This window comes from Strigops habroptila, chromosome 7 (assembly GCF_004027225.2).
Source record: "Strigops habroptila isolate Jane chromosome 7, bStrHab1.2.pri, whole genome shotgun sequence".
NCBI lineage: Eukaryota > Metazoa > Chordata > Aves > Psittaciformes > Psittacidae > Strigops > Strigops habroptila.
The window spans coordinates 40,348,646-40,361,936 of record NC_044283.2 but is presented as its reverse complement, the minus strand read 5'-3'; the positions used below and the strand labels follow the sequence as shown (position 1 = coordinate 40,361,936).

Below are 13,291 nucleotides of genomic sequence, written 5' to 3'. Positions count from 1 at the left end.
CATGGCTAATCCTAACTAGGAATGAAAACACATTTTGCAATTAGCTAATTAAATTTGAAGTACAAAGGCAATTTAAATCTCTTCAACCAAGAACTCCCAGTGCATTGAGAACATAAAACTTCAGCCGTGGGACTCATATAGTAGAAATCCTTTCCTGGATAAGAGAAAAAAGATTTGGAAAGGGCAACTTGAATATACTCACATGCTTCTTTTGGGTCTTCTTGACAGCAGCATCAGCACTCCCTGACACATCCTCTTGATGAACAATAAGTTTTGAAGTGGCGTCTTCCAAAGTGCTCCCGTAAAAATGACGAAAAGCCTGTAACTTCTGAATTTGTCTTCTTTCTGCTGGACCTTTGGATTTCGCTGCAAACATATAATTGATTGAGAAACACTCTGACAGAACTCCAGCCTAATCTATTTCCAAGAAAAGATAACTGGGCAATGGATAAATTTCCTTAAATTTCCTCATTGACCTAAAGGCCAAAACCACATTTTGAAAGAGGTTGGCTACTAAGACTCACTGAAATCCAATAGTACTTTGAATTATCTGAGAGATAGGCATGCATTTAAAATATTGGAAAACTTCACAAGCAGGATGCCTGGAAAGAAATTATAACTATTATAACTATATGCCTAGGCTTCTCACACAGTTTGTGAAAACAGGAAGGTGTCTTCCAAAGGCGATTCAGATGATCAGAAACAGATGTCTTCCCCACAAAAACAAGAGTCCATCATCAAAGCATAAATAAATAAAGCTTCTGGAAGAACATGTATGCTAGCCAATGGAAGATACTGAACTGAGCACATGAATATTCCTGCACTCAAGCCTAGGTATTTCTCTCTGCCCTAAAAATCAAAATGATGAGTCAGTTTCTGATCTGTTTTTCACGAGACAGACTGAAATGGCACATGCCAGCACTCAGAGCATTCATGTACAGGAGAGAGAGGGCCCTCTTTTCAGCTGGAATAGATGGACATAACCCCTGAACTCCAACATTACAGAAGGTGCTCTAGCTACTATTCCACAGGTTACACTCTCTAAACTTCCCATTGAAATCACAGTGCACAGAAGAATGCAAAAAATCATCCAGTCAGAAAGATAAGCACATGGGAATGTATCATGAACATCTTACCCCAAGTGTTCATTCTGTTATACTTGTTAGACCTATTTAAGATAATACACAATGCATACACACAATGCACAGGCACATCAGCTTAAGTGTAGTTTAGTTACTGCAGTAGCTCCGGTCTGACAAGTATTTGTAGAGCTGCAACTATTCTCTGAAATAAGTCCTTTTCCAAGACCACAGTAACGTTTACGATATTGTTCTAGCCAACACAGGCACGTGGGCTTTGTGTTAGTTTTTCTTACCATCAGCAGTGCACCGTACTCGCTCATATTCCTCAGTCAAAGGTCTGCCAGAATGCCAGTGACGAAGCTCATCAAATTCCTTGTGTTTAATAAGTGAAGTAACTGCAGGATCATTGCTGAAATATACAAACATTAAACAGAGCAAACATTAAACAGATAAGCATCTTCTGGCATCTCTAATGAAACATTCAAAACACACACACACACAAGGATATTTATCAAAACACAATTTTACTGTGGCAGAAAACCAACATAGGGTTTAATTCTACACCAAATATATTGTGTCAATATATTGAAATCATAGAATGGTTTGGGTTGGAAGGAACCTTTAGGATCATCTAGTTCCAACCCCCCTGCCATGGCCAGGGACACCCTTCACTAGACCAGATTGCTCAACACCCCATCCAACCTGGCCTTAAACACTTCCAGGGATGCGGCATCCACAACTTCTCTGGGCAACCTTCCTCTTTGTGAGGATGCATTGCTCCTGAGCTTGGAGAAGGTGATCCCTGAATATTATCCAGCTTTCTAGGGCTCCTCTTCCCTCAGTTTTTCAGAAAGAATTACTAACAAACAAAGTAAAACCCCAGTTTGTCACTTATTTTCATACAGATTAATCACAAAATGCAAGGCAACTAGATAACTTGCATGCTGCCTAAAAAACACTCATTGTGCAGCACAGAAACCAGTTCCACAAGTAGCAGAGCAGATGTAAAGGATACTCTCTTCTTACTTTTCCAGTATTTTCATTTAGTGTTTGCCTTTTCCTGAAATTAATCTGAACTTTGCAATTTAGAATAAGGCCTTTCAAAGACAAATTGTACATTTAGAAAAACAGTTCCAAAATATAAAATAAGAATCAAAAGACTATAATGCGAATAAGAGCATAAGAAAATATGGACATACTGACTCTTCTCCATTCTTGTTCTGAATCTGTTGGCAATACATGTAAATGTGAAATTTTACCCAGTCATAGCAAAAGAACTTCTACATCTGTCCAAATTGAGTATAATATGGATGTAAAGCGCAGGGAAGAAGAAAATAAGCACATATGTTATTTCACTAGAATAAAACTCCTATATGTACCTTTTTAAAACAGGTAGGTCTTTCAAAACATCTCCAGCATAATCTTCAACAAGATCAGATTCCACTGAAATTAGTCCAATGTTAGGAATTTTTCCTTCATACTCTTTACAGTGTAAAAAAGAATAATTAATATTGTTTAGTTAAGAATATATATAATTGCATATTATACTTGAAAATTCTGTCAAGTGACAGTATAAAGTCTATAAAGCAAAATTTGCTACAAGTGAGCAGCACTTCACTAATTCCCCTTTTCCTGTTTCTTCTCGAACACGGAAAGAAGAAAGAAGCAGACATCATCATGCTTCCAAGCAGATATTCTCATGATCCATTTTAGACACCACACTAACTTTTCAAACACTACAACCTATCCCATCTCACAGGCATCCACTTTCTGCACTGATTCCATAAAGACCATAGTCTCCTAAATATGCACCTTCAACTGCACTTGCACTAGATGACTGGAGATGAAATGTTCATCCGTCCCACATTTGAAGTCTTGCCACAACTTCAGTCTCCAGGGTGTCAAAAGGAGAGACAGAAATGGGCAACACAAATGCTGTGCCAGAAGAGGTCTTAATATCCCACAGATAACAAAGAAACTGGGTGGTTTCTTGCCCACGAGAACCCACTTTGCCCCCTTGACATCTTTGAAACTAGCAGAAGAATACCCACAAACTTAAGTAGAATTATATTCCAGCTTTTACTGAATTTCCTTCTAAAGATAAAACCAAACTTTTGAAGATTGTAACAAAACTGGTTCTCAAGAAATGTCAGATATCAGGCAAAAATCTTTACCTACTCCTTTCAGATATTCAGAACAGATCTTGTAAGTGAGGGAAGAAAATAATCTCTGAGCCAACTTTGCACTTCTCCAATTACAGGCTACTAAACAGGATGGTGGTTTAATTTAACACACTTATGGGCAAGCCACATTTTTACAGTCCTCAGGGACTGCAATATGAGCTACAGTGATGGCTGGACTCCTGCCATTAGGGCAACAATTGTTTATTTCACTTAGTTTGCTGCTCTCATGCCCAATATCTGTATAACATCGACATACACAAAGATGTTCTTCAGAGGCATTCTTCCTGCAGGATAATAGTTACCTTAATTATGAGTAATTATTTTGCTTTTTACTATTATTTGTATTACACTTATCCTAATGTTTTTTTACAATACATACAATAGATTTGGGTTAGCAATCATGGAACTAAACCCAATTCCTACCGAAATCAGCAACAATATTTCTGCTGTCTACTGTAGAGCCAGAATTTCACCTATAAGGCCTGGTCACACTTATTTTGGCATCAGCATTAAGCTTTGCTAGTGGATTGAAAAGAAGGAGGAGAGGATCCATGAAGCATGGATAAGATTTGTGATCAGGATAAAATCAGATCACTACTGCTAGAACTTCTAGTGTTAGAAACAAGGATCATGCCTCTAACTCTCTAATACATGGAGTTGTCAGTACCTCTAAAAAACGTATGTTGCTGATCAAGAAATGGTTGGGAGGTGTTTCGTATTGGGAAAGCATCTCCAAAACAGTATTTCACAGTCAATTTTCTTACAGTGTCCCATAAACATTGGTATTCATCCTCCATTTCTTTCCCCAATTCCTTTTTGAACTTTAATCCTGCACAGGGAAGCAAGAAAGAGGGAAAGGGAAAAAAAAAAAAAAAGGCACTTTAAAATTAAGTTTCCTCAAACAGACCCTACCTATTCACCTATGCAGCATCAGACACAGACTTCAGTCTTATCCAATGCCTTTGGTCGTCAGAACAAATTAGAACAGAATGATATGCATTCACAGTTTTTAATAGCCCAAGGTATAACTAAGTAAATGTACCAAACAGATGTGTTTTGGCAAAAACATCAGATTTAAACTATCTGCAGAAGTCTGCAAGCTTCACAGCTAAAGAAGAGTTTCTCTCACCCTCCTGCAGGGTAGGATCTTGAACTTTCTTTTTCATGCCTAATAATAGGTATTACATTTCATATTCCTAATTTATATTTCCTTTAAAAATTCCTCTACCCTTGCTTTACTGAAGTACATACAGGACATCTTGTGACTAGACACATAAAGAAAGTGTTCTGGTTTACTATCAGACAAACTCATGCCAGAGGATTTCAGATAAACGGAATTACTCTGAAAGAACATCTGCTACAAATCTTTTCCCCTACTTCCTTGCTCTGTCAGCTCTTGTAACTTTTTTGTGAATCTTAACACATCTAATGGTGTTCTTAAAGCTCCAGCTCCCAAATGCACGTATTTATAATACATGATTTTGTTTGAACCAGTCTCATCTGAAATTAAAGATATTATCCAATGTCACAGTGACAGTAGGGATAGTATCTGGTTTCCATTCTGACTGTGTTGCACTAAGACAAAATGAAATGGATAGAAAACTGGCTAAAAAACAAATGGTTGAGAATACTCAATAACAGTGACCCAGAGCTCTTACTGCCTATGCTATATCACTCTTCCTCTGCGTAAGTACAGGTGGTACATCGAAGACAGGACATGGTAAAGTATTCTGAATGAGTACTGGTGAAAGACACTTTCACATGTGATCTTCTAGACTTGGCTATAGAAAAAAGTTTCCTTATTATGCCATAAAATGTATCCATTATTACATGGGTAATTAGAAAACTGCTCATTTCTGCTTCTACAAGCAGTTTCATTCTCATTTTGCAGCTTACTAAAGTTAGAAAGGTAACAAAGTAAACTGTTCAAAGATAAATACCTTTATTGTATTCGACCTCATAATAATATGCAAGATTTATGAGCAGTGAATCATCATATAAGTCTGGCAGGTAAGTTAAATCCAATTTCCAATCATTTGTATTGCTTAGCTGTGTCAGAGCAAAATGCATACACAACTGTTGCTGTTAAAATAAAGAAAACAATTAGTTCCTAGTGAGCACCTTTTCATGCAGAGAGATCACAGCATCTCCAAAGCAAGGTTAACTACCTAGGTTCTACTGACATGGAAAAACAACACACTGTTACTTGGCTTCTCTGCAATCAGGAAACCGCCTTCACTGTTCTCCTGCACTAGAATAACCAACTTCAAACAAGAAAAAGGCCTGCCATCACACTTCTCATACTGGATGAGACCAAAAGGTCCACCTAGCCCAGTACGCGAACACTAACGCTCTCTAACTGGAGAGGTCTAAGGAGAGGTCAAGTATAAGATATTGCCCCAAACATTCTCCTAACCCCACTGATCTGTGGCTCACAAGATTCCTGAACCGGGTAAGGATTGTTTCCAGCAGGTACATTATGCTCGTTGATCTCCTCAAATGACTAAATTAGCATATAAAGGAAAATGAAAACTGAATTGACAACTGCACCTGATGACAGGGGAAGTAAGACAAGTGTTACACATACCATTTTTATAAATGATAAAACTTGCTTAGTCCAGCATGATTTCATGATCCTAATCTGAGCTCTCTGTGAAAGAGGCATACGAAGAAGAAAAGTCACTGCAAGGCACTGCATTCTACAGAGGTCAGCTGCTTCTTTTAGAGATAAGGCTTTACTTCTTCCCTGTTGAGAGATGACACATAAAAAGTCAACCACATCCTTCAGTAAACTAACTGTGTTCACCTCTAAAGCAGCTAATAATTTTGACATCTTTAAACAATTTGTGCATTGTAATTACTGGTGGATACACTTAAGTCAAATTGAACATTCACTTAATAATGTAAAAAAAAAATCTTTTCTGAAAAGCATATGACTATGAAAATCAAGACAAAAACAACTGTCAGTGTGTCTGACTAGAAATGCTATTTTAAGAGGAAAGGCTACTCTCTAGATATAGGTCTGTATTCTTTTCTCAACTGCATAGCAAAAAATCTGTATAAAAATCCAGCTTGTAACCACTGTGTGGTAACCACTTGTAGCTACCCTTGTAGTCCACCGAATACATTGTCTATCAAAATATTACTGACATATTGCATCTGTGTTAACTTGATGAAAATACAAGGCTTGTAGTACAGCCTCAAAAATGATGTCATGACATCTAGAAAGAAAAGTGTTTATCTGAAACATCTTGCTACCTTGAGGAAAAGTGTATTTTTCTGTAAAAGCCAGTATGCCACCGAGTGTTAGGAAAAGAAAAACAATGAGCACAACTACCTTCTAAGGTAAAATTCCCTGTGGAAATAACTGCTCCTCAGGTGAAGCTTTCCCCAGCAGCAGTCACTGTGTCAGGGCGCACAGTGCTGCCCACAGAGTGACCATGCTCCTTTGGAAAAGCTGTGGCCATAGTAATTACCTAAACCAGACCACTTATAGAGTGTAGTCACAAAGGAAGCATCTGGGCCCCTCTTCAGCTTGAGATCTAGGACAGCCACCTCTTCTGCTAGCAAAATGTACATGGTCACTATGCTGAAAAGATATCTAAAAAAATTCTTACTCTTGCTGATCGCTTTTTCTTTGTTCCCATGGAATTATTTGCATTTTCCAACATGTTGCTGTATATTTTTAATCCCACAGCACAAGCAAGGACACAGATCACACGCCGAATGTCAGATCCTTCAGGCCACAGTTGTTTCAACAGACAGACAATCTGGTGAACCTGTTGTCATAACATTATGAATAGCACACATAACTGCTATAATAAAAATTACAAAAAGAAGGACAAGTCTTATTCTTTACTAAGTTCCATCAGAGAAGGTTAAAAAAGGATATGAAAACTACAGAAAGAAAAATGGGCACAAACATTAGTAAAAATAGCCCTTTTTTTTCATGTCCCCAAGGGTACCAACAGCCCTGACAGTCTCTGCCTGATCCCTGGGGCCTCCTCCCACCTGCCCAGGGCCCTTTTTCAGCCCCTCAAGGCCCTCATCCTCTGGTCTGAAAAAAATCAGCTTGCTGGACCAGATAGTGATTTCTGCCAAATGTGCTGGTTACCATCTTCTACAAGCCAGTTGCCCTTAAGCAGCACCCCATTGATTGGTTTCCAGCTGAACCATCCTACTTGAATGAACTTTAAGGAAAGAAACAGCTTCAAGCTGCTGTGAAGAAGACTGGGCACAAAGGAGACTTTCTCAGACTCAGGGTGTCACTTCAGCATAAGGAAGAGAGTCCCCAGTTCTGGCTAGGAGAGAATTTCGGGTAGAGGAATGGAGGAAGACAGCCAACCCAAGGAGAAAAAAGAAAAAGGATCAAAGAGGTCAAATTACCTCTTGTTGTATGCTTTTCAGGCTCAGCTTGAAATGTTCATATAGACACATGAATGGATTTTTGTACTTGACTAGGTTTCCATAGGCATATCGCAGATCTTGTTCATGCTGAGAAGTGCAGAAGTCAAAGTTATATGCAAAAGTAAATAGATACAATGCACCAGGCACTACTAGCCCCAGACGGAAACCATTCAGATATATGTTAATCTTCAGCCTCCACGAAACGTCTGTTCTAAATAAAATCTTTTATAAAATCATATCTCTGGCCTAGATGCTAGTCTTTGTCTGGCATATTACAAGTCAACTAAGACATGTAATACTGAAGATGGGGGAAAGGCTGTATTTGAGACTATCATATCTTAAGTGAACAGGATTGTGAAATGAGACGATAGAGAACACGGCAGGAATTTGCCATCAATTGCAATGTTTGCCTGTTCAGGATTTTAAGACCAGCAGAGAAACATAAAATGAGCCACATATCAGTGCTTTATAATTTTAGTATGTGAAATACTTACACTGAGATATCTTCATTAAATCTGCTAAGGAGAACTAACACTGTTATTGCAAACTGACAAAGAAGTTGTGTAACTTACCTTTACAAAAAATAATCTGTGCTTATACACACTCTGAACATGATATCCGTAAACTCTAAGAATATCATACTCCTGTCCTGAAGTGAGCACAACGTTGATTTTCTTTGACAGTGAATGAGCAATTAAAATAGACAAATTGTCTGGAGAGAGCTCAGTCCTATGTCAGATACAATGATGAAGTAAGGATAGCTTTTCTTCAGGAAAATCTCCCATTGGGATGATAAACAATTGGAAAATTCTGTATGAACAGTGATGCTTGTGTTATGCCTCAGGTGTTCTATTAATGCAGTACGTAAGAAAAGAAAATGAGGATACGGAAAGTACATCTGTTCTGCATCCTGTGGGAAATAAAAACAACGAAATTATTTGGTTACTTTTGTTGACACAATGAGCAGTTTCCTAATCCTGATTAGAATCAAGCAGATGTTTTTGAAGGAGTGCAGTGGTTTAAACAGCAGACAAATGTTATTTGTTCAGTACCTTGAAGAAAGCAATGACATATTTTGCTCCTTTGTCAGTGAAATCCTGCAGGAAGCATTCAATTTGATAGAAGAAGTTCAGATAGTGTGTTGTCTCATCTAAAAACATAAGTAGTAAGGAATCCCCATCTATTACAAAGAATTCAGACTCAACAAAGTCTTTTAACAGACTGACATACCTGAAAGAAAAAGAAATAGCACGTACAGAACATTAGTCCAAGAAAAGTCAGGGACATGAGACAGAAGAAATTTGCTTACTAACAGATTTTAAAATAAACGGTTTTGTTCATTAAATCAATTAAAGATTAAATGTATTAATTTTATCAATAGCAAACCATCTTTCTTGGGTCTAAGGCTAGTCCTAAATAGCTTGCAATCCTTTCAGGTATTGAATGTATTAGTAATTGCCTCCTTTACAACTTGGGATACTTTTGTAGTATCTGAAGCTTCTGTGACTCCTGTGGCACCTCTTGTCCTTGTCCACTTATGCGGAAAGTGTTGTCTGCTCTAAGGAATATCCCACAGGAGATAACCACAAAATATATTTTGAGAACCTTCCTCCCTGAGTTTCCAGCTAAAAATGGCAAGTGGGTTATCAACAACTATCATGACAATGACAACGACCTCCCTCATCCAAGGAATGTGTATGGCAAGAAAAATACCTTAGCAGCAAGAAGAATCCAATCACAATACATTCCTTCAAGAGACTAAAGAATTAAAAGAAGTCTTCATCCCCTTCCTGTTCCAGAAAACTACGAAAGGTGATAAAATCTACATTAACCAGTCTTAGGTCAAACTTGAAACAAATCCTTTGCACTGGAGATGGCAAATATAAACAGACGGCAGCTCAGTAGCTTTTAATACATCCTGAGAACTGAGTGCGTTCTACAGCTCTTCAGAATCCATGAAAGTCCATGGGTACAATGTTTTGCCCAGGACAGACCAAGGACTCAGAAGAACTTTGCAGGTCCAAATGAAGATGAGGCAAGACCTTCTAGTAAAGGTTATCTGCTCTTGTGTTTGTCTATTACATACTACACTGTCTGTTACAACAGTAATGCATTTATGAGAACAGCCATACTATAATGGTAAGACCATGCTTGTCTTCTTCAAGGCTGTCAAAAATGCCTGATACACATCACCTTGGATCCACACCTGAGAAGATCCAGCTTTCCTTTCCACTGGGAAAATCAGCCTCTGGTTTACAGGTCCAGTTTGTTATTTGATGCAATGAGTAGCCTTCCATGAACAAAAACTGTGTAAACTTCTATCTTATACATGTAAATTGTCTGCCTTTAATTCATACTAATCTCTTCAGCAACTCAGCTCCAGAACGCAGAGGCAACATTTCACTGTCAATGTGAATGGCACTACTGCTAATACTTTTCCATATCAAGCAGGAAAAGGAATCAGAATCTGGAGATGCAGATCATGCATGAGAACTGACATACAAAACCACAGAAGGTATATATGAAAAGGAAAATATCATTGAAAAACTGTTTTAAACACTGTAAAAGTAGTAGCCTTAAACCATGTGAGGAAAGATGCCCCCAAAAAAGGCATGACAGATAATTTGAAAAAGAATAAGTAGCAACAGATAAAATTGTAGATCAGTTCCTAAAATGTGCAGACAGTCCCTACTCTTCGGGCAGTCTTTCTGTTATATTAGGAATCTTCCTTCATGTGGAGGAAGTATGGAATCCTAAGCATGCCTCCAGTGTCCTGATTTTCCACAAATCCAGAGAATAAGCACATAGCTTCTTTCTCTGAGGGGTACTACACTGTGACATCTACTTAATTGAAAGAAAACATTTTTATTACCATTTATTAAATTTCTTTCCATGAATCCCACTGTACTTACTGAGCTCTTGATAGGGATGCCCACATGTGTAGCCTCAGATATTCAAGACATTTTCTTACTCCTAAAATAACCACATACATGGTTATTGATAGAACCATGTAACCATAACTCATTTATTAATTACAAAAGAGCCAAAAGTTAAGAGACTGCAATAAAAGCCAAGGACACGAGCACAAGCTAATAACAGCTCCTCACCAGGACTTTGGGAATCACATTCATGATGGAGAATTCTGAACGCCTCGCCTTCAGTTTGCGATGCCTGCTCTGTCACTTCTTCAGTTGTCACAATACTGTAAGCCTTACTGTAGTCTATGTCTTCAGCTTCTTTTTCTCTATCTTCCTCTTCTTTCAGCATTCGCTCAACAGCTGCATCTCTTTTGTCACCAGACTCATCCTCTTCAGCACTGTCACTTGTGCTCCCACTTTCTTTATCCTCCTTTTTTGGAATGAAGCCAATTTTCTCACTGTCGCTATACTCACTATCCGTATCGTCATTTCGAGCATTCTCATCTGCAGCATTATGAACAACTTTCCTGAAATCCATCACAGATCCTGGCATCCAAAAGAAGAAAACTCTAATTAATCAAGAGGTAACTTTCAGGGAATATGGTATGCTCTGAGGCTTCAACCATTAAATTATCTACTTCTTAATCATGCTGGAATAAAACTTTAAAGAAAGCATTTCATGAACATCCCTGTGAGACATTTATTCACTTTAAAATTCAATACATATTTTTATGACTTATAAGGAAAACATCAGCTTTTGTCTTTCTTAAAATTTACTGAAGAGGAGCATTACATATCTATTTCGGGCTTTGCCTGAAAGGATCTTTGGGGGGTTGGTCATAATTTGCTGTATTAGCTATATTTACATGGCACACTCCAAGGAATGATCCATGTTTCCCAGTTCAAGTGACCTGAACCCACAACCCGCAAGTACCCACAACATTCGTACTAGTCTAGTTGCAATTAGGCATGCCACAACATCTTCATTGTGTGATGGGGGTAATCATTGCTTGGTATCAATCCCACTTTTTATTTTTAGATTCATTTTAGATTATACTCCTTTCCTCCCCATCAAGGGTAGGATTCTCTCAAATCTTGAGTGAGCAACTCACCTGTAATGGTTAGTGTAACACCCCACTTTACAAGGTCACAATGTTCAGTTCCTTTGAGCAAAAGAACAAGCAGCTTGGGATAACCCTACACAGTTCCTACCACATCAGATCAGTTCTTATGAACTTCAGTTTCCCCTAGTTTCTGCTCAGGTAATGGCCTCATGCAGTATTGTATCCATGAGTACAGCATTGTTGTAGCATTTGCCATTGCAATATTCATATGCCATAGATATGTTTATACTTTTTCCTGAGACCATAAAAGGACTATTTAGATGTCTTTTTTAGTCCTATAACCTTTCTTTAAAAACTAACAAAAGAAACTAAAGTGCAACCTCTGTTTTTCAGATTTCACAAACTCAAAACTAAGTTGCAATTTCTTTTTGATTTTCACCTTGTGTTAAACCCCTACCAAATGAAGTTACAGAAAACAAAAGAAAAACATAATTTTTGTTATCTACTTGTAAAATACTGTACAGCGTGCTATATTACAGTGGTGTGCTTAACATCACTTCGCAGTTGAACTTTAGTACCTATTTTCACACAACGTAACTATTTATATACATATAGTTGCATAAAACCACCTTTTGTGTATCTGAATATGTACTTCTTGTCAAGGCTGCAATAAACCTGAGCCTTTTCTCCACTTTCTTATCTAAATTGAAAAAGCTACATCAAAGGCTCGAGAACACCATTCTGGGATGAATTGTCTATTTCTGCATGCTGAAATTGTCACTTACCTATGAAATGGCCACCACTACTTCAGCAATCTCCTAAGCAAGTGTGACTTTCCATATCTGAAAATGTGAAGTTAGATGTTCTCAAAACAACAAAAAAAACCCCACAAAAAACAAAACAAAAAAAAAAAAACAAAAAAAAAACAAAAAAAAACCCCCCCAAAAAAAAAAAAAAAAAGAAAAGGCAAGGCTTAAATACTTTGCTACATCCGTGCTTTTCTGAACTAACATCTCAGGTACCTGAAGCTACAGTGTGAGCAGCGGCAACCAGGTGGCTTTGACATCCTGCCAGCACCCCTGTTGCCCCTCCACCCCGAAGGGTGCTCCCCTGCTGTCCGCAAACTCCCCCTGCATGCTGTCCAGCCACTTCTCCAGCCCTAAACCAACTGCAGCTCCAATGCAAGCCCCAGCTCCAGCACCAAGCCTAAACCCAAGCACATCGCCCTCCCCAAAACAAATCCCAACTCCAGCCCTAATCCGAATCCCAGTCTCAGCCTCAAACCGCAGCCTAAAGGCAACCGTAACCACAGCTTCTAACAGAGCCTGACCGCGACAGTACCTGCTGCCCCTGCCCGCTCCGCAGCCCGGCCGGGTTCTGCCGCCACCCGCCTTTAAGGCGTCGCCGGCGGGCGGCCCCGGTGCAAGGCCCCGCCGCCCGTCCCACCGGCTTTCGGTTTCCATTCCCGGCGCGGGGCGGCCTGACCGGCAAGTTCAGGTTTCGTTTCCTGGTGCTGAAAGAACTGCGTGGCTGAACACGATACTGCAACATACAGCCAGTATTTCCTTGCTTCCATCAAATGATGCTATTCAATCGCAGCAGCTTCAGCTGATGGTCCAAAGCTACTAAGCCTGCAT

General features: G+C 38.9%; 1 protein-coding gene across 1 annotated transcript in view; it reads right to left on the bottom strand.

Annotated features, from left to right (window-relative positions):
* DDX60 (DExD/H-box helicase 60) overlaps positions 1-12,522 on the bottom strand; it is a 43,603-nt gene extending 31,081 nt beyond the window's left edge. The window contains 14 exon segments of the mRNA XM_030491918.1: positions 203-366; positions 1,376-1,491; positions 2,462-2,564; positions 3,933-4,094; positions 5,206-5,347; positions 5,853-6,011; positions 6,883-7,044; positions 7,652-7,759; positions 8,245-8,381; positions 8,384-8,582; positions 8,725-8,902; positions 10,585-10,645; positions 10,780-11,136; positions 12,440-12,522. Coding sequence (XP_030347778.1) covers positions 203-366; positions 1,376-1,491; positions 2,462-2,564; positions 3,933-4,094; positions 5,206-5,347; positions 5,853-6,011; positions 6,883-7,044; positions 7,652-7,759; positions 8,245-8,381; positions 8,384-8,582; positions 8,725-8,902; positions 10,585-10,645; positions 10,780-11,128 — 2,040 coding nt within the window. The 5' untranslated portion in view covers positions 11,129-11,136; positions 12,440-12,522.
* Between the last annotated feature and the right edge of the window lie 769 nt (positions 12,523-13,291).